Raw genomic sequence first — 21,920 nt, 5'->3', positions numbered from 1 at the left:
TGGGGAAGCAAAATCTGTTGAGCGCAGGCACCCCTGGAGTATCTTGTTTTGTCAGTACTTTGAAAACCTTGATAAGCAAATGTTAAAAAAAGAAAAGAAAAGAGAGAGGGGGTCGGCAATGAGCTGCCACCTCTGAGGGCTGCGGATTTGGCCCACGGTTTCATTTTTCAGTGGCCTGTGACTGACAGTAGCCACCAGAGGGCAGCAAATCCCGATTGATAGATTCCAAGAGCAAATTCAGAATTCTTCACCAAATTGGATTTTAAGCAAAACATGAATACAGTGGTACCTCAGGTTAAGTACTTAATTCGTTCCGGAGGTCCATACTTAACCTGAAACTGTTCTTAACCTGAAGCACCACTTTAGCTAATGGGGCCTCCTGCTGCTGCCGCGCCGCCGGAGCACGATTTCTGTTCTCATCCTGAAGCAAAGTTCTTAACCTGAAGCACTATTTCTGCATTAGCGGAGTATGTAACCTGAAGCATATGTAACCTGAGGTACCACTGTACCATGGTGGAGGAATTGTGTCCCTTTGGAGTGATCTTTCTGATGCAGGCACCTCACGCCCAATCCAGAGTCGGGCAGCAGTAGGGGTGAAGATTCCCACACCTGTGAGGCTCCAAACCTGAATACAGTGGTACCTCAGGTTACATACGCTTCAGGTTACATACACTTCAGGTTACAGACTCCGCTAACCCAGAAATAGTGCTTTAGGTTAAGAACTTTGCTTCAGGATGAGAACAGAAATCGGGCTCCGGCGGCGCGGCAGCAGCAGGAGGCCCCATTAGCTAAAGTGGTGCTTAAGGTTAAGAACAGTTTCAGGTTAAGTACGGACCTCCAGAACGAATTAAGTACTTAACCCGAGGTACCACTGTAGTCCTCCTGGCTGAATTTGCTATTACCGGTAACCTAAAATACTTACAATCTCAAAGATTTGGGAAAGAGACCTTTTAGAAAAGTCAGCATATAAATCATGGATTTCTGTAAACCAGTATTTTAAAAAAACAACACCTCCCTTTGGTTTGGTGGTTACTCATTTTATTTCATAAAACTTGATTGAAATACACTGCTTGATTGTAACAAACAAAACATCAAGCTGCTTTACAAAAAGAATAAAGCAATAAAAATTATTGGTAGAAACAGCTATAAACAACCATTTCAAACTTTCGAAAAATTAAATTCACCACTAAATTGAAAACTGATTAAAATACAAATCTACATTGTTGTTGACATACGTCGTTCGAAATCTGCTAGACAGAGCCAGACGTGGTGACAGGTGGGTTTCCAGCTCCCCCCAAATCCTGGCTACACCTATGAAAGCAAGCTTTTGGAATATACTGTACTTGAATATGAGTGCACACGCACACTTGGAGCAATATCCTAAACTCTGGGGCTAGGTGAAAAGATTTTCATAATTTATTTTTTGCTCCTGGTTGGGGAAGAATCGGGGCGCCTGGATTTTTTAAAACCCTCCTCCACATCAGTTTAAGAAGGAAACAGAAAAAGAGTTGTCTCACCTTTGCACATCTAATCCCCCCCCCCAGGTTTCCCAAATAATCCTGGGAACTGTAGCTTCCCCTTCGCTAAACTACAATTCCCAGCACCCAGGACAAATTACAGCTCGCAGGATTGCTTGAAGGAAGTCATGCGCTCCAAATGAGCGTTGGATGCCCTTTGCAGGCGTGGTATGGACCTGCCCCCAAGCTGGTGGGGTTGGGCGGGGGTTGAATCCTGCATTTCCTTTGCTACCTTGCAGGGCGGGAAAGCCCAAGTTGACGATGCTGGGGGTGGGCGTGGAAAGGATGTCTCTCTCTCCCCCTCCTCCAAACTCCAAGGAGGAGGCCAGGAGGGCGGGGCGAGTCTTTTCCACGCCCCCCTCCGCGCGCCTTTCCTTGCGGAGCGCTTCACCTGTGCGGGCGGGGCGGGGCGTCCCGCTCAGCCAATCCGGGAGGGGCTCCTGCTCACCTGGGCGCCGCTGCGCTCCGGCCTTGCTCAGTCGGTTTGTGCGGCGGAGGAGGCAATGGCGGTGGCGGCGACGGGCTGGCTTTGGTGGGGCTGCTTCTGCGCCGGGCTGTGTGAGTAGGCAAAGGAAGTGGGTGCAGGAGGGAGTGGGGGGCTGGAAGGAACTTCCCAGGTGAGTGGGGCTGCAAGGAGATTTGGGGCAGCCTCCCAGGTGGGGCTCCGGACCAGAGGAAGCGGCCTTATACTTGCAGCCAGACCAGCCAGACACTGACTGGCAGCGGCTCTCGGGAGTGTCAGGCAGACGCTGCGGAGATCGGACCCGGGAAACTGGCAAAACTCCTTATTTAAAAAAAATAGTTTTTCTAGTCCTTACACTGACCATTTTCCTCTTTCTCCACTCCTAGCCATTTCCTGCTGGTGACCTCTTTGGTTGTATGGATGAAATTTCTTAAATATTAATTCTCCCTCTCCCCTTCCTCCCCTGGCAAAAGAAACCTTGCCTGTGGGTTGTGTAACAGATCGAGTAGACCTTGGAAAGGGAAAGCAAGCAGAGTTCCTGCCAGGCTCTCTCTGGCTCAAGCCAACACCCCACATTTCCCAGAAGTGCTTATTTCCCCCACCATGGTTCATTGCAGGTTGTACCAGCCAGCCATCTTCTCTGATTGTTTACTCAGGAGTAAGAGCCATAGAGTTAAAACGAGTGGGGGAAGGATGCTCTCTCAACAAAGTATGCACACCTCAGTTTTCAGCCAGCGACAGGGAAATTGTATTTAAAGCATCTGTGTGAATCCCCTTTTGTAAGTTGGAAAGAAGCCTGTGTAGTTTTGTTAAATACACAGTGTGACGTTTCTTTCCGTTATCTTCTCCAGAGGGATAGGTGTGTGCGTTTGTAGCAGTGCAAGCAAAGGATCCTGGGAACTGCAGTTCGTTCAGGGTGCTGGAGACTGTGGTTCCAGGAGATGGAAACTACAGATCCCAGAATTGTTTGGGGGATACCACGTGCTTTAAATATATGATGTCGTGGGTCTGCCCCAAGAGATTTGTGGTACCTTAAAGAGTCACACCTTTTGTTATGGTGCTTAGATTTGGGGACCACAGTTCACCTCAGTGCATGGTGTGTGATCCTCAGATGTACGGATGTAAAGAGGAGAAAAATAAATGTTGGATTTAAATAGCTGTGGAATATAAAAATACAATTTTTGACAATTCAGTGAGCGCTTAAATGCAGGCAGAAGGACCCTTTAGGGCAGCTGATCATCCCAACATCATATTAGCAATCCTGAGTAAACATAAGGTGAACCTTTGACTGCTTTTTCCCTTCAACCTATGTCCTAATAACAGAGGGTCACGCTCTAGGTATCTGATAAAGTGCTCCCAAGTACACAAAAACTTCTACACTGTAATAAAACGGCCAAATTTTTTAAAATCACTAGACTCTTTGTTGTATATCTCCCTGGCCTTTCTGTGGTCCTTTATCTTTTGTTCTGAAAGTTATTTGCTTTTTTAGTCTATAGAAACTGTACCTTTTTGATATCAATTCAGCTAAATTTAATCACACAATCGCCCATTTCTTTTTTGGCTTCAGATAAATGGATGGATAGTTTACACAGAGCTGAGTTCATATTTAGATAGTGATGCCATGTGAGTTCGTAGAACTTCAATTGTAAACTTCCAAAGGTGTTTCGGTTTTTCTCTCTTGGTCGCTGAAGCCTTAAAATGGTGGTTGCCCTGCGTGCTTCCAATTGGAGAGAATTTATTTCCTTGTTGAATCATTGTTTGAAAGTTAGACTTGCTGTTCCTTTCGTTCTTCCCTGTGCTGGTATGTGTACAAATATATTTGATTTTCGAAGGGTTGGCCTTGGGAGAGGTTTGGAGGAGTAGATTGCTTTGCTATTCCTACTTCTTTAGGCCTAGGTCTCCTGGTGTGTGGTGTTGGGACCAAAATGTACTGTTTTCTTCCCAAGCTGTCTATTGCTAATTTCCTTCGCAAGCTGGAATTGCAGACGCAACAGGTCTGTCTTGGCTGTTGCTTAGTATGTACAGCCCTGAATTTTATACTCTGTTCCTTCTTGACAAAATGATTGTCAGGAGGAGGTGTAAAGGCAAGCAGAATCATGTTTCTGTGTTCTTTTAAACCACACCCCGGGATTTAATGAGTGGTGAGCTGGCAGGGTGCCCCATGCCCTGATCTATCCATTTCAAGCTACCCAAACAGGTCCATCTTGCACTGGGCTTTAAAAGCTTTTAATAAAGGCGTGATCTGTTCTGAGGACCTGATGCCTGTTATCTGTTGGCTCAGAGACTCCTGCTGAGTGCTTTTGCAGCGGGTGTGTGTATGTGTGGCATAGTTATTGACCAAAGAGAGAGAGCAAAAGCAAAGATCAGTTTTAGAAGCAACCAAGGTGGTGCTTGTAAAGTTTCTGTATATTCTGGTTGGGGAGATGCTGGAAAGGCGACTGCAGAGGGCTCTCTTAAATTTGGAAGAGATGAGATGTGGAAATTGAGAATTATTTCTTGAATGCTGCTTTTTGGATCTGGTTGCAAGGTGTTGCTATTGGTAGACAAAGTCCTTAACAGCTTGGGACTGATTTAGCTGTGAGATCCCCTTGCCCCATATATGTTCATGCAATTCCTACAGTCTGCAGGACTGGCGCTGTTACACGTGCTACATAATACCGCATTTGTAAGAAATCGATCTTTTACTGCCACCCACACTTTGGAATTCCCTGCCTATTAACATAGGCAGGGGCCTTTTTGCGCCTACTGCAAACATCTTTGTTTACACATGAATACCCAGATACATAGAATGCTAATGTGTTTTTAGTTCATCGCTGATTTTAACCTTTTGAGTGTTTTATTTGATTTTACAAATAGTTTTATTGATTGATTCTTTTTGTAACCTGCTTTGGGACTTATTTATTTTTTAAAAAAAACAATCAGGCAGTATACAAATTCTGTGAAGTAAAAATAAATAAGTAAAATAAACATATAATCCTCAATCTGGGTTTGCAGGCAGGGAATCAGTTAAAAACTTTTGGGGTAGTTTAAGATAAACAGAAATCCTACGATGATCTTTTATTAAAAAGGAACACACAAGCGGCATCATAGGGAAGGTAAAAATATAACAGCAATAAAATGGTTCTGCAACCATCAGTTGCTTGTGATAAAGTTTAAGGTATTGGGAAACTATAAAAGGATGGGGCAACTGAAGGAGTCTTTTGCTGGCCTCCAGAGTAGGCCACAAGCTGGGGAATATCGTTCCCTCAACAGGGTGATTGCCAGAAGAGAAAAGGTCTGTTCTCGGATGGCCAACCTCTTGAGCGCTGAAGGCCAGGAAAATGTGGAGCGAGGACTCCAGGAAACAACTTCAACACTTGCCCAGATCTAGAAGCCAGCGGAGTTGTTTTAGACTGGCAGAATGTGTCTTTTCCACCAGTCTGTGTCAACAGCTGCATTCTGGGCTCACTGGTGATTCTGAGTAGACCTTCAAGGCAGCCCCTCATGAAGTGCCTTCCAGAGAAAGAAACAAGTACCGTATTTTTTGCTCTATAAGACTCACTTTTTCCCTCCTAAAAAGTAAGGGGAAATGTGTGTGCGTCTTATGGAGCGAATGCAGGCTGCGCAGCTATCCCAGAAGCCAGAACAGCAAGAGGGATTGCTGCTTTCACTGCGCAGCGATCCCTCTTGCTGTTCTGGCTTCTGAGATTCATAATATTTTTTTATTGTTTTCCTCCTCCAAAAATAGGTGTGTCTTGTGGTCTGGTGCGTCTTATAGAGCGAAAAATACAGTAATTGATATTATTTTTACAGGAAGTTTTCTAAAGACTTTGGGGTACCATACTCTGCCTGGCAGTGGGGATGGGTCACTGGAGCCTGATGCCATTCTCAGCCTCCTCCCACAGCCTGACCCCAAACTCCAGAGCAGGCTTTGGCACCCCTTACTTCCAGGAAGCTCAAACAATGGCAAGGAAGCTCGTCCATCTCTTGTTTTGCTCCAAGCACCTGACTATTAGGTGTAATGTTAATCTGCGAGAGCCAGTGTGGTGTAGTGTTTAGTGTTTGGACCGGGATTTGGGAGACCAGGGTTCTAATCCCCACTCGACTATGAAGCTCACAGGGTGACTTGGGCCCATTCCCTGCTGCTCAGCCAAACCCTACCTCACAGGGTTGTTGTGACAGTAAAATGGGGAGGAGGAAAAAAGCTGTGTATGCCACCACCTTGAGCTCCTTTGGGATATAATTAAACAAGGAAATAATCACAGGATTGTAGAGTTTGAGAGTCACCTAGTCCAGCCCCCCTCAATGAATGTTAAAATATAAAACAAAGCAGTCTGATGATTCGTGCATTGAAAGAGAAACGCAATGTGCCTGTGGTAGGTAAAAATGGCCAGGTATACATGATCTCAGCAAGCCTTACAGCAACCTTATGAGGTCAGCCAGTTCACAAAGGCCGTCCCACCCCACTTTTCAGTCACAATTCCTCCTGCTGCTGCCTTCTCAATATCCCTTCCGGTCCTTGGAGGTGTGGCCCTCTCCGCTGGTGATGGGCAAAGGATTTTTCAGAAGGAGTGAAAACCTGTTTGGGAGACTAGGCTATTATTTCCAGAGGCTCATGTTGGGATAGATTCCTTCTGTCCTTTACAGAGGAAGTGAGTCTTCTTCTGTGTTTTAGGTGTTTCCGCAGTATGGCTCACTCATTCTTTAGTCAGGCAGCATGGCAGTTTTCTGGGGTTATGTAGGATGAATGCAAAACTACAGGGCCTCAACCTGCACTGGTGCCCCCTGATGTTTTGGGATACAGCCTCCAGGCAGCTTGGCCCTTTTGGACTACAATTCCCATCAGCCTCCCCCTCCCCTTAGGAGGTAGTCCAAAGCAGTTGTTGCTGGCTGGGTTTGGTGGGTGATGTAGTCTAATAAAGCATCTGGAGGGCCCCATTTGCTCTGTTTATAGTTGAATATCTGCCATATCTAGTGGTTTTCTGCATCTTGGAGAGTGGAGAAGAATTGGTGCCCAAGATTATGTTTGGGGACAGTGTGGAGTTGCATTTAGAACAGAATATAAGAGGCTGCTGGATGAGGCCAGTGGCCCATCTAGCCAGCGTCCTGTTCTCACAGCGGTCAACCAGACGTCTCAGTGGGACCTGTTTGTCCCACAAACAGGGCCCAAGCACAAGAGCAAATACCCTGTCATGCCGTTTCCAGCAACTGGGACTCAGAAGTATTGCTTGGCTCCAACCATGGAGGCAGAGCCTGGCCATTGTGTCTAGTAGCCATTGATAGCCCTTTCCTCTCCTCTCCATGAATTTGTGCAATCCTCTTCTAGATCCATCCAGGTTGGCGGCCATCACTGCCTCCTGCGGAAGTGAGTTTCATAGAATTACGTTATTCCGTCCTGAATCTTCCAACATTCAGCTTCGTTGGATGTTCACCGAGAGAAAAACACTTTCCTTCAATTTCTCAATGCTGTGATAATTTTATAAACTTCACTTCTAACTCGCCTTTTCTCTGAACTAAAAAGTCCCAAATACAGCAGCGTTTTCTCATAAAGGAGTTGCATTTCCCGGGTCGTGACTCTCCTCAGCCTTACTCCTCTTCTTCCTTGCTGGTCCAAGAGGTTGGATATATTTTAAATAAATAAATAGCCTGGGTTGGACTATTTACCGCTGTGGATTAATTATCTACCAAGCTCCGCTGTTGCAATTGAGTCTGGGGAGGGTTGTTTGGTTATTTTTTACACAGAGAAGGATCTCTTTCCCTCTCTCTCTCTCTATCATTGTGGGCTGTATCACTGATCAAATATTTGAGCTGGTCTTGCCAGTGTTGGACCATCATCCTAGACAGCCCGTCCGACCTATCCAATAAGGCAGGCACGTCCAACTCCCAAGAGACTGCGATCTACTCCCAGTATAAAATAACAGGCAGTGATCTACCCATTATCATTGGAGGGAGGAGGAGCGTGTGTTTCTTAGGGAGGATCGCCCAGAGTTGTTGAGCTGGGGGGTGGGGAGGAATGAGAAAATATGCTCACCACAAACAGCATCGATCCCTATTGCACACAGCACTACAGCAAGCATTACTTCTGCATTCCTACTACTTCGCAGGAGGCGGGGACATGTCCATGATCAACCACGAATAACGCGCCATCTACTAGGGACATACAGGAGATCTACCTGTCGATCGCGGTTGACTGTGGACATCGCTGCAATACAGCATCCTGCATTATAAATTTCTAGAACAGTATCAATGTCACTTTAAACACAAAGAACCCTAAGAAATGTAGTTTGTTAAGGGTGTTCCCCTCCCAGCGCTACAGTTCCCAGTGTTTCCTTGAAGGAGGGATTGATTGTTTACCCACTCTGTGAATTGTGCGGGCAAATCCACACCATATGTTTAAAGCACATGGCTTCTTAAGAATCCTAAGAGCTATAGCTTACCTCTCACAGAGCTGCGATTTGAAGCGTCTTTTAAAAACTACAGTTCCCAGGAATTCTTGCTGGGGGGGGCAGGGGCTATGTGCTTTAAATGTATGGTGTGGATGTCACTTAAGGAATAAAAATATCTCTCTACAAAAGGTCTTCTATTGTCTCCATTTCCCCCCTAACTAAATAGCCTCAGGTGTATCCCCACCCCCACCCCCCTCCGCTTCAAATTTGTTTAAGGGCTAGCTAGCTGACTGATCTTCCATTAGATCTGTCCTTAGTAGCCAAGGGACCTTCCAGCTGAGTTAACATTGTTTATGTTCCTCCCCTCCCTTTAGGGATCCTTCCTTCCCATTTGGATTCAGAGTTGTTTGTGCAGTTTCCTGGTGCTTTTTATGGGTGTTGAGTACCGTATGATCGCATCTGGGGGGGCGAGATTACATTCTGGGGGTGCCGCATATGCACATAAATGTGTATAATGATAATTGAACCCAGAACCATCTGCATCCAAAGCAGATCTGCCCTACCCCAGAGCTGTATACATTCCCCTTGCCTTTTATTGCCCAGGGCATCGAGCAAAGCAGTGAAGCTTACTGTGACTCAGCTTTAAAACCCAGGCTGGGAGTTTCATGCTATGACCCAAAATCAAAAGTACTTTAATTGACTATGAAAGGCAGAATAAACCCTTTTCCAAACCTCGGTGACTCTCAGTGCTTCTAATGCCATGAAAGCATGAGGGTGCGACTCTATAAAGTCGCTGTCGGAACGAGTTTTAAACTCTGGGGAAACTGGTTTTGAAGACTTAAATGAGTACTCCAAGAAGTCCTGTCAGGGCACCAGGATTGCCTCGTTTTTTCACTGTTTTGGTCGTGGCTAATTTAAAAATATTCAGCTCTGTAAAGGAAGGCTTTGTAGGGCAGCAAAGATGGTTAATGGGGAACTTACGGGGGTCTTGCTGGGGGTCTTCCAGCTCCTATCATTCCTGACCATGCTGGTCCTCATCCCTGAGGTAAATCCCTACCATAGGGATTACCATCCAGTTTCCAGGGGACCACCTGCTGACAGCTACAAATGTACGCTAAATGAAGTGATCTATATTTCCTATTAGCCAAGTACAAAGAGATCACCTTTTTTGTTTCAACGACATTTTTTTTCCATTCTAAAATAGTTATACTTTGCCTCTTTGGGGGAAATGCTGCTTCAAGATGGCTGACAAGGCCTTAGGTCAGCCTTTATCCACCTGACACCCTTCAGCAATGTTAGAAACTCAGATATACTGTATAAGCTAGGTGCCAAATGGCTCCTTAAACCAGGGTTATAGTCTCCAAAGCGGAATGTCTAGTTGCGATTTTGGGACCAAACGGCTCGAAAGTCGTATTTTTCAATAGGGCTTTCTGGTTCCTGAAATTCGTTATGATTGTGCAGATAAAATATCATGGATGGAATTCTACAGGATGTGTTGTGTTAGTATGTGAAAACAGACAAGATCCAAGGATCCACCTCCAGATGGTGGAGAGGTTAGGTACCATCTTGTAGTTGCCTGGGCATCTTCCCTACATCACAAGTGGCCGTTAACCAGGTGCAAAATGCGCCTGGCGAATTTCGAATGCTGCCCTTCATATGCTTTAAACCACAGCTCCCATCAGCCCCAGCCATCAAAGGAGCTGTAGGCCAAAAATGTACTCCCATCCCATGAGTTGATGTAATCCCCTTAAAGCCAGTTACTGACATAGTTTTCTATGTCTCATCCCTCTTTGGAAATATCTCAGTTCTTTCGCCACAGCTATTTCTTTGTGACAGGGAGTTCCGTAGTTCATTTTTTCCCTTCAGGATGAGTACAGGCATTGGCTCTGGAGGTACGGTGACTCGGCTGCCCCATTTTAAGCAGATCCAAAGGCTCTAAAATAGAGTAGCCTCAAATGTTGTCAACCCATGGGCTACTCTCCTACTCTGAGCTGAGGAGCAAAGCAGCTGCAAACCTTTTTCTGGGATCCCCCACGCTTACGTGTTCATGTTAAGCCATAATTTGGCTTGGCATTACCTGTGAACCAGGTCACTGTCTCTAATAACATGGCAGCTCTTCCAAGGTTGCTTTGCCGGACTTTTTACCAGAGACCTTTTTAGCTGGAGATGCTGATGACAGTATCTGGAACAAAGCAAGTTATCTTATACTACTGAACTTGTGCCTCGCCCCAAATTCCTCCCTTCCCCTTAACCCTAGATAGATGAAAGGAGCAAGCTGCAAACCATATTCAAATATTTGACTGTAGGATTTCAATTTAGGTGGTATAATCCTTGTGGTTGTCTCTCAATTTAATCCCTGCGCTAATATCTGATGTTGGTTCTCCAAGCTGGGCTTTTTACACCTGCCCCAGTGAATTTGCAAGTTTGCAACAGGCCTCTGTGGGTGCCTTCCCCTTGCAGAAAAGCAGCAGCAAACTGTAGATGTGGATTGTGATTTACTGAGTGACAGCCCTGGCTTCCAGAGGCTCCTGTTTCACAATCTTGTGAGTTAATAGGTAGCTCTTTTCTGCCTCTTCCTCCACAGTGGCCAGGTCCAAAGTTAACCAGCTGCGGGGAAATGGCTTCTGTATCATAAACAGTGGCGTAGCGTGGGGGGTGCAGGGGGGGCCGGCCGCACCGGGCGCAACATCTGGGGGTTAGGGTTAGGGGGCGCAAATCCACGGGTTAGGGGGCGCAAATTACTTGCCTTGCCCCGGGTGCTGACAACCCACGCTACGCCACTGATCATAAAATCCCCTTCTAGGGCTTAAGGTCCAGAACTAGTGCCACAGATCACTTGCAAAAGTTGTCTGAGTTTTGCAGCTCAGATGGACGCAGAGTTGTTTATGTGCTGCAACTGACTTGCCATGCATCCGCATGATTTTAAACTTACTTCCTATCACATCGGCATTCCACCTTTCCTCCAAGGACCAAAAGGGTCCTCCCACAAGCCATTTTTTCCTGGCAGGTTTGGCTGAGAGATAGCGACTGCTGAAAGGTCACCCAGTGAGCTTCATGGCTGAGTAGGGATTGAACCCTGGCCTCCCAGATCCCGGGCCAACTGCAACGCTGCAGTGACTTTTGAAGCAAGGGAAACCATTTCTGATAGGGATGGGTGGATTTAGAGCAACATGGCCCAGCTTCTTGTTTCTGGAATCGTGGTGGGACCACCAGTTTCAAAACTGAAATTGGCACCCTCTGAATCCCTGGGCAGTTCAGGTGTGGCTGTTTGTGGGGTGCTGAGTCACGAGAAAGTGCCGCACATCATTTTTTGCTGGAATCCCCAGTGACCAGCCTGTGGTTTCCTTAAAATGATGCAGTCTAGCTTCTCTCCACTTTGTTTGGGACCCTTCAATGGGCGAAGGGGTTACAGGCTCCTGCCTGCAGATTCTCCCCTCGAAATGCGTGTTTGCATTTGTGGCATTACAGAGATAATTTTATCTATGAAATAGATTGCTCTTTTTGGACCTTGTTTTGCCAGAAGCCCGCCCTCCCCCCCACCCTCTATCCCCCTCCCGCTTTTAGAACTAAAGCACCAGGCAGAGTTACAAGGCTGTGAACGTGTGTGCCCTTCAAATGGCAACAGAGATTCACTGGTTGTCCACTGACTTCTTTATTCTGTTAAGAATGTTTGCTTTTGGAGAACAGGGTCTCCATTGTGTGCCATTTGCTTGCCTTAGAACCAAAGGACCTTTTGCTCATGTTTCCTGAATGAGCAATGCATCCATTTCTAAAAGATGTGCAGCCCACCCCTATAAAACAAATGCAAGGCAGTTCTGCCAGCCAATTCCTGTTACATTTTTAAATTTACACACACCCACCTGCCAAAAAACCAAAACAAAAAAACCAACAGAAATCCTGAGCAGGATACTTGGGTACAACAGAGCAAAATATTTTAAAAACCAAGGGTGTTGTGTGTTTCTTAGGGTAAGGAAGACAAATAAAGTTTCTAATGCCGTTTACTGGGATTTAATTTATTAGGTGCATAAGAAACCCTGCAACATTCCTCTGATGAAAATAAGGATGTCCTATCCCATAATAATAGTAATAATTTAATTATTTATACACCACTGACTGGGTTGCCCCAGCCACTCTGGGCAGCTTTCTCTCTCTCTCTCTCTCTCTCTCTCTCTCTGACATATTAAAACATTAAACGTTGAAAAACTTCCCTATACAGGGCTGCCTTCAGATGTCTTCTAAAGATATAGTTACTGATATAGTTACTTCTCTCCCTTGGCTCAGGGGGTCGCATAACTCCATTTTGTTGTTGTTTAGTCATTTAGTCGTGTCCGACTCTTCGTGACCCCATGGACCAGAGCACGCCAGGCCCTCTTGTCTTTCACTGCCTCCCGCAGTTTGGTCAAACTCATGCTGGTAGCTTCGAGAACACTGTCCAACCATCTCGTCCTCTGTCGTCCCCTTCTCCTTGTGCCCTCCATCTTTCCCAACATCAGGGTCTTTTCCAGGGAGTCTTCTCTTCTCATGAGGTGGCCAAAGTACTGGAACCTCAGTTTCATAATCTGTCCTTCCAGTGAGCACTCAGGGCTGATTTCCTTAAGAATGGATAGTCTGATATTCTTGCAGTCCATGGGACTCTCAGGAGTCTCCTCCAGCACCATAATTCAAAAGCATCAATTCTTCGGCGATCAGCCTTCTTTATGGTCCAGCTCTCACTTCCATACATCACTACGGGGAAAACCATGGCTTTAACTATACGGACCTTTGTTGGCAAGGTGATGTCTCTGCTTTTTAAGATGCTGTCTAGGTTTGTCATCGCCTTTCTCCCAAGAAGCAGGCGTCTTTTAATTTCGTGACTGCTGTCACCATCTGCAGTGATCATGGAGCCCAAGAAAGTAACATTTTTCTGGTGAAGATAGGGATGTCCTAAGGAAAAGGAGGATTTCGGGATCAAATCAGAAACCAAGACTGCTTCTGTAAATCCTGTAAAACACTCGTTTCATTATGTGTTTTGCTGCTTTTATTTCCCCCCCTGTGCTATCTAATCTCTTATTTATTTGAAAAATGCAAACTCTGTTGCATTCCTCCCCCTACCCGGAAAACTGTTAAAACAACAATGTTTACCTAGAACTGAGCACTTTCATGGGCCAGGGGTGGGGCATGGGTGCATTTGGCTTGGGAATTACTGCCTGCCAGCTAAATTACCTGATAAAAGCAGCTGGGGATAGAAATGAGGTCATTCTGCAGAGCCAGTGGTTTGAGTCAGTTTCTTCTGACACGGAAGTGAAGTGAGTAATGAGTGCGTGGGTGCCCAGGGGCAGGAGGGGGGGGGTGAAGCTGAAACTAGCAAAGCCAGAAATTCCACCAGGTGGGTTGAAGACCAGTTAACCTCCTCCTGACTCCTCTTTCTGCTCCATCCATGGCCCTTTGTGTGGGAGCCTCTCCTTCCCATTGGCAAGTTATTGCTGTTTTTAAAGTCCCGTCCCACCCACTTTCTGGAAGTGAGCAGTGGCTGGCATATTCATGCTTGAGAGAAGGTCTAAACCACTGAGCCTCTTGGGCTTGCTGATTCAAAGGTCGGCGGTTCGAATCCTTGCAACGGGGTGAGCTCCCGTTGCTCCGTCCCAGCTCCTGCCAACCTAGCAGTTCGAAAGCACGCCAGGGCAAGTAGATAAATAGGTATCGCTGTAGCGGGAAGGTAAACGACGTTTCCGTGTGCTCTGGTTTCCGTCACAGTGTCCCGTTGCGCCAGAAGCAGTTTAGTCATGCTGGCCACGTGACCCGGAAAGCTGTCTGTGGACAAACACCGGCTCCCTCTGCATGAAAGCGAGATGAGTGCCGCAACCCCATAGTCGCCTTTGGCTGGACTTAACCGTCCAGGGGTCCTTTACCTTTTTACCTTACATGAACCAGTGCGAAGGCTCTGCAATGCTTTTGAACAGAGAGTGCAGAGGAGAGAACTGGTTTGTTGGAGCACCGTGTCAATTAGAGAGTGTTTGGAGGTTGAATCTAGATGACAATTGGCCTTTGACATCTACAATATATGGCTTTTAGGGACTACATAAGAACCCAAGCAGGGACGCAGGTGGCGCTGTGGGTTAAACCACAGAGCCTAGAACTTGCCGATCAGAAGGTCGGCGGTTTGAATCCCCGTGACGGGGTGAGCTCTCATTGCCAGGTCCCTGCTCCTGCCAACCTAGCAGTTCGAAAGCACGTCAAAGTGCAAGTAGATAAATAGGTACCGCTCCAGCAGGAAGGTAAACGGCGTTTCCGTGCGCTGCTCTGGTTTGCCAGAAGCGGCTTAGTCATGCTGGCCACATGACCCGGAAGCCGTACGCTGGCTCCCTCGGCCAATAAAGTGAGATGAGCGCTGCAACCCCAGAGTCGGTCACGACTGGACCTAATGGTCAGGGGTCCCTTTACCTTTAAGGACCCAAGCAGAGGCCAGTGGTCCATCTCCTCCAGCATCCTGTTCTCACAGTGGCCAACTAGATGCCCATTGTGTGAAAACCCCCGAGCAGGATCCAAGCACAAGAGCCCTCTCCCGCCCTGTGGATTCCAGTGACAGGCATTCAGAAACGTTTAATGCTCCCAACTGTGAAGGCAAAGCGTAGCCATCATAGCTAGTAGCCTTCTCCTCTGTGAATTTGCCCAGTCCTCTTTTAAACCCACCCAGGTTGGTGGCCATCACTGCCTCCTGTGGCAGGGAGTTCCATAGTTTAATGATGCACTGTGTGAAGGGGGGTTGTGGTCCAGAATGTCCCAAGAGCGCCAGCTTGGTGAAAGCTGCCCTAATAGAAGTAAATGTACCTGTAGCAGGGCAGGGGAAGGGGTGTCCCATTTCCCAGCAATCTTCCCAGCATCACACAGGATCGAGAGACCTGGTCATACGGGGGCTGTTTCTGTTTTCATTGAACACTCCTTCATCAAACATGCGTTTGCATCAGGTTTCGCCTTTTCTCTCTCCTTTCCTTCCCACTTCAGATTCCGCCCACCTGTGCCAAGCTCATGTTGCGGTACTAAACCCTGAGTCATAGTATTTACTGCTCTATTCTTCCTGTAGGCAAAAGTAATTTTTCTCTGCCCAAGTAAGCCTGGCGACTGTCTTGTGTGTATGCAAGGAAGTTGTAAAATCATAGTATCGGAAGGGACCTCTCCCCACCCCCCAGGGTCATCTAGTCCTGCTCCTTGCAATGCAGGAATCTCAGCTAAAGCATCCAAGACAGATGGCCATCCAACCTCTGCTTGGAAACCTCCAGCGAAGGAGAGTCCACCACCTTAGAAGCTTGTCTGTTCCACTAACAGACAGCTCTTACCCTCCGAAAGTTCTTCCTAAGCCTTCCCTCTTCCCTCCTCCCAACCTATTTTGTTTAGGAAATGTCTGCATGCTTTGGGGGGCAGTGGAAGGAAGTTTGTGCCATTTAGGTACGCCAGCTGACCACAAGGATCTGGGTAGATCAGACCGGGGAGGTTCAATCCAGCGTTCCCCATCAAAGGGCTTTCCACATCATGATGATGAACTCCAGCTCCCATCAGCCCCTGCCAGCATGACCACTGGTCATTGATGGTGGGAGTTGTAGTTCGAAAGCATATGGGAGGTGCCAAGTTGGGGGAAGGCTGACTTAGTCTTTAAGCTACTTGCTGTCTTCAAATACTGAAGGGAAATCCTCTCTTAGTACATTGAGAGCAATATCATGCCACTTTGATCAGCCATGGCTTCCCACCAAACAGTCCTGGGAACTGTAGTTTGTCCAGGGTGCTGAGAGTTGTTAGTTGCCCTCACAGAGCTACAATTACAGAGCGATTTAATAGTCAGTCCCTCTTTGCAGGCAACTCTGGGAGCCGTAGCTCTGAGAAGGGAAGAAGGGTATCTGAACACCTCCCAGCGCCCTTAACAAACTACAGCTCTGGGGAATAATTGGTGGAAGCCATGAAGGTTTAAAGTGGCACGATACTGCTTTAAATGGATAGTGCATAATAGGGCCTTGATAACTTTGAAATTTCCTCTTTGCTACAGGGTCCTTGATATCAGGCCAGTCGAGCCAGGAGACGCTCGTTCAAGTTCCCGAGAACAGCGGTAAGTCCCAAAAATGATGGCTTTTTGGTCAGACCCCGCAGCAGCTTTCCCCCTCCAGACGTGTTGAACTACAACGCCCATCAGCCCCGGCACCTTGCCGGTTGGGCTTATGGCTGCCAGCTAGGGCTGATGGGAGTTTGGTACAAAATGGCCGTGTAGACCGAGGGGTTGGAATCCGAAACATCTGGTAGTTGCTAGGCTTGGGAAGGCTGTCCTGTGTCGGGTGCCAGCCCAAGACATTTTGCTGCCCGAAGCGGAGACCAGATGCCGCCCTGGGCCTGTCTCACTTGCAAAAGTTCTGGTAGAAGGAGGTGGCTTCAGTCAGCTGTGTTGCAAGGCCAGGGTGGGGCAAGGTGCCCCCCTCTCCTCCACCTGTGTCCCCCAACATTCAAATATGGCAAGGAGCATCTTCACAGATGCTCAGCTCACCGCTTCCACAACAACACACCTGTTTGCTTCCATTCCTCTGGAACGACCCCACAGCAGGATTTCCTTGCCCACAATCCTTTTACCGCTCCCCACAGGAAACTACTTTATACTGAGTCAGGCAGGGGAAGCCCCCAGCCCATCCTTCCTTGTAGTGAGTCAGACCCTTGGTCCATCTAGCTCATGGGCAGCAGTGGCTCTCCACTGGTTTGGGGCAATGGGACATTCACAGCCTTGCATGGGGATTGAACCCCAGGACCTTCTGCATGCAAGGCAGATGTTCTGCCTCTGAGCTCCGGCCCCTTCTTCCCAATTGCTAATGCTTAAAAATGTTGTATTCCTCTTTTCCATCTCTCTCTCCCACACCTTCTCCAATTCATTTTGTCAGCTGGATAATTTTAGAGCCTGGACTTAATAGCACCCCCCACCCCTTTGCAAAACCATGTGTGCTCATTTATTCTCAAAGTGTTTAATTAACACTTATCTTCATTCATTGTCCCCTCCCCCTCACCATTCCATGCTTTACAAACTACTTCTAAAATCCTGAAGTGTTGCAGCAAAAAACAGGCAAAAGCAGTTTGACTTCCCCCTGATATGTGGGTTGTTTATTTTTATTTTTATTATTATTATTATTATTATTATTATTATTATTATTATTATTATTAAAGAAAGAGATACTGATATTTTGACAGGATGGTATATATGTGTTGGGGGGTGTGGTGTAGAAAAGGATAACATACCCTTAAGGTAAAGATAATAAAATGACTGATGCTCATTAGGTATGTGCCTAATTAGGGGAGCCAATCAACATTAGCGCTGCCTACCAGGCCAATTCCATGCCAACCGCTATCTTTCCACAATGGCTAATTGATGTCTATTTTTAGCCATGTTTTTACTGTATGATTTTACGTATGCAGATTTCACTTGGGGATCTATCTCCCTTGTGTTTCAAAAAGTACGGATAAAAAAAGGAAAAGTGTAAAACTAATTCAGATGAGTCTTCCAGTAAGTATTAATGCATGTGGTGATACAAAACACAGCCCATTCTGTTTTCTTTTACATGCTGGATTCAGATTTAACAAAATTTTCATCCCTCAAATGACAGCTTGTCCCCAACAGTTATCCTCATCTGCTTATCTGGAGCCACAGATATAAAGCCATTGATTTAGTGAATCTTCATCTCAAAAGTGCCCTGTAAATAGAATACTCCAAAGAATGAGGGACAGAGAGTGCATTTTTTGGAAAAAGCATTTTTCTAACCTTTGCAGTACATGAGAAAACCCTCTTTTGCCAAAATTATAGCCAGTTGTTTCCTGGGGCTTTGGTGCGGTGGCCCTGGGCCTGTTTAAAGGGCATTCTGTTTCGGCGCCCACAACCCAGGTCCCAGGCAACTTCCTGGAGCTTGGATGATGCTTCTTCTCTAGGAACTTGTGCCAGACTCTCCTGGTAATCCATGTGTCCCAATGTGACGCTTTTCTGCCTTCCCGCTTACCCGTATTCTTCTTCCCCTTTAACATTTCTTTAGAAGCACAACTGCCTTGCAAGGCATACCAGGGCTCCCCAAGGCGTGTGGAGTGGAAATTCCAGGGGGATGGCTCCACAACACTCTTCTATTTGGACGGTCACTTCACAGGTGGGTAGTTTAACTGTGTGTGCGTTCGTGTTTTGGAGGATGAGTTAATTCTAAAAGGGGGCTTTTGAGGTCCTAGAAGATAACTTCTGCTGAAGCTGGAACCCTTTATTCTTATTCTCTGCCATATGGGTCCTACCTGGATGAGTCTTAGGCCATAGGGAGAAACCAATTGGGTCAGGAGAAGTGTACATCCAGGTTCCTTGATTCAAGGCAGGGAGGAGGTTGCCCCTCTTCCCTGTTGAACATCCATCTGCCTTGCTAGGTTGTTTGTCCTGCTGTCTCCTCGTTTCCAGTGTTTGTAGCACCTGAAACTGAGCCTCTAAGGCAGAGTAGGGATGCTGTTGGAGTACCAGCTGCCTAACAGTCTCCCTTCTGGAGCTGGATTTGGCCTTCTTGGCTAGCTTTCCTAGGACCTTTCAAGATCTTCCTACACTGCTCAGATTTCAGCAGGGCTTGTATTTGATGCCAGATATTATTATTATTATTATTATTATTATTATTATTATTATTATTATTATTATTTAGCTAGCTAGCTAGCTAGCTTTACTCATGGAAATGACTCACAGTGACTTAGGCACAATAAAAATACTAGCCAGTTACAGTAAAGGCAATCAGTAAAATCAAAACTCATCCATGCACAAATAAAAGGCAGGCGAGCCATTCCACAAGCAGGGAGCCACCACGGAAAAGGCACATTCTTGTGCTGCCACCCTCCCTGTGCTGGTAGCACATGGAAAGGGGTCTTAATGACTTAAATGTCATCAGATAGACACCCCTCTTGCCAAGGAACAATCAGAAGCCAATTTTAAGCCTCCCAGTGGATCCTTCGCAGCAGTCTTTATCTGCCACACACCTAGCAGTGGGGGGCCTACATTTTGTGGCCCTGAAGCTTGATCTGTTATGGGGGGCCCTTTGTAACCAGCAATAAGGTCTGGGTAACAGCTGCTACCTACTTCAGTGGGGTTGTTCCACAACAGATCACCTACAATTTTTTCTTTAAAAAGTTAACTACCACATGTCAGATTTTGATTAAAATTGCTGTACTGGATTATCTCACATGTCAAAATCAATAAAGTGAATAAAAAATTCCTCTTCCTTCCTGTGGAATGCCTTCCCATCAGACGTCAAGGAGAGAAAGAACTAATCCAGTTTATATGTACTGTAAGCCACCTCAAGTGGCTAGGGAAACCCAGCCAGATGGGCGGGATATTGTTATTAATATTATTATTGAGTTATGGGGGATAAAAATTAGGGAAATGTTATATACACGCGTGACGCATCATAGAATGATGAGATTGGGTCTCCTAGACCCATTTTTAAAAATCAATATGGACTAAGTTCACTTCTGGGAGTCCTCCCGTGTTGTTAGGTGAATGGGGCCTGGTTTGGAGAAAACAGCCTTGTTCAGGGCTCCTACTAGGCAGAATTAGGCCCTGCAGTTTGATGATTCCACCAGTACTGAGGTAAAATTATCACCACTTGTGCTCAAGTATTCCCTGAAAGAGCTTATTTCTTGGTGTTTTTTCATGCTCTGAGGGCCTTCTCCCCCCCCCCCCCCCACAGACCCCTACAAGAATCGCGTCGTGTTCCATCCCAATGAACTCTTTTTCAATTCGGTGACTCGGAAAGACACGGGCCTGTACACCTGCGAGGTGGTTGTCACTCCAGAGGACTATCGGCATTCCTTTGTGCGGCTCATTGTTCAAGGTACGAAATGTCATTTTATGTCCAGAATCCTTCATGACCCTGACCACTGGCCTCCAGAAGCCCAACAGCCCAACAAGCTTGGTCCAAAGGTCTCTCAGCGCTCTTGTGTCAAGCAGCCCGTTAATGAGGAATTAATTATTTTTAATACCTCGACCACAGCAATTGGTAGCCTCACAGCTGGATTACTGCAATACTTTCAGTGCGGAGCTGCCCTTGGGGTTGATTCAGAGGCTGCAGCGGACACAGAATGTGGCAGCTTAGTTGCTTGTTGGGAGAGAAACAACCATCAGCATAGAACGCCTTGCTTGCAGGATTTGCACAGGCTGCCCATTTGCTACCAGGCCAAGCTATATGTACTAACATACAGTAAAAGGCCACATGCAGCTCACGACCAGCTTACCTGAGAAACCAGATCGCTGTGGTCTGAAGGAGAGTCTCTCTTGCAAGTTCCTAAGATCTCAGAATCCCCCTCCACGGAGCAGGGCTGCCCCTGTTCTGTGGAAGAACATTCCTGCCAAGATACGCCAATCAATTCCTCTTCCCTGGGAAGTCTGGGAAATTGGAGCTCTGTAAGCTTCCTAACAACTCTTGGCACCCTTAAGAAACTACACCTCCCAGAATTTTTTGGGGGAAGCCATGACTGTCCAAAGTGATATAACTGTGCTTTTAATTTATGGTGCGAAACGGACCTTAGTTAGAAGATGGCAACAATGATGACAATATTATTAGTGCAATATTGAGGAGGTTTCTCTGTGTGTATTCCTCACCCAGATCTAACTAGAGAACACGGAGAATAATAAGAAGGCTAGCTTTTGCCCTAACAAGATTTTGATGGGATGTTTCCTCAAAGGCAAAAGAAGAGTGGGGTGTTTTCCCCTTCAGAGTCAGGCTTCCCATACAGTGATTTCTGATTTTTCTGGTCATTTTTGCCATTTCGGCATAGTCCAGCAACTTGATCTGCCATTCTTCTCTGGTAGGGACTTGTGTCTTCTTTCTATCTCTGGGCTAGCAGCATCTGCGCAGCTGTCGTTGCATACATAAGCAGTCTTTTCTGTTCCTTTGGAATTTCGGCGCCCAGAATTCCTAATAGAAAAGCTTCTTGTTTTCTTTTTGTGTTATTTTAAACATTTTATTCAATTAATTATAAATCATTTCCCATTAAAAATCGTTTAAGTGATCCACTTAGATCCACCAGCAATTTTCAAGTAGTCTGGGAACCTCTGGTTTAGAGCAAATGAATTTAGAACCGGTGGAGTGCATGTTTTTCAAGTTGTCCTGCACAGCTGCTCGCCTTTCACAAACTAACTGAGCGTTCCTGCAACAACACCACCACCTTTGTTTCTCTAACGGACGTCTCTTGGCCTTGCAGTCCCGCCCTCGAAGCCCAAGGCCCAAGTGCCCTCTGTGGTCACCATTGGCACCAAAGCGGTTCTCACCTGCGTGGAGACAGACGGCTCCCCGCCTCCCACCTTCACCTGGTTCAAAGACAACATCCTGATGCCCCAAGACCCCAAAACCAACTCCCTGTTCAGGAATTCATCCTACACGATGGACCCCAAGACGGGGCTTCTGGTAGGGTCTTAAAAACAGGCTCTGAGCTTTGTGAATTCTGCCATATTTTTGTGGGTGGTGGTGGTGGTGCTACTCTGACTTTGGAATTGGGGGTAGGGAGAGAAGAAGAAGGGGGGAGGAACCGTTGCGTTCTGCAACTCATTTTTTATTTTTATTTATTCCG

General features: G+C 46.5%; 1 protein-coding gene across 2 annotated transcripts in view; it reads left to right on the top strand.

Moving 5' to 3' along the window:
• The first annotated feature begins 1,672 nt into the window (after nt 1-1,672).
• The window catches only part of F11R (F11 receptor), a 30,050-nt gene continuing 9,802 nt past the window's right edge, over nt 1,673-21,920 (top strand). For both annotated transcript variants that reach the window (XR_014542358.1, XM_083589396.1), the window contains exons 1-5: nt 1,673-2,075; nt 16,360-16,419; nt 18,371-18,478; nt 20,042-20,185; nt 21,555-21,757. Coding sequence is in view for 1 of the 2 variants with exons in the window: in XM_083589396.1 (XP_083445522.1) it covers nt 1,688-2,075; nt 16,360-16,419; nt 18,371-18,478; nt 20,042-20,185; nt 21,555-21,757 (903 nt within the window). In the remaining variant the exon portion in view is untranslated. The remainder of the gene's footprint in view (nt 2,076-16,359; nt 16,420-18,370; nt 18,479-20,041; nt 20,186-21,554; nt 21,758-21,920) is intronic.

Source organism: Podarcis filfolensis, assembly GCF_964270895.1.
Source record: "Podarcis filfolensis genome assembly, chromosome: 16".
Taxonomy (NCBI): Eukaryota; Metazoa; Chordata; class Lepidosauria; order Squamata; family Lacertidae; genus Podarcis; species Podarcis filfolensis.
This window is presented reverse-complemented; position numbering and strand designations above follow the sequence as displayed.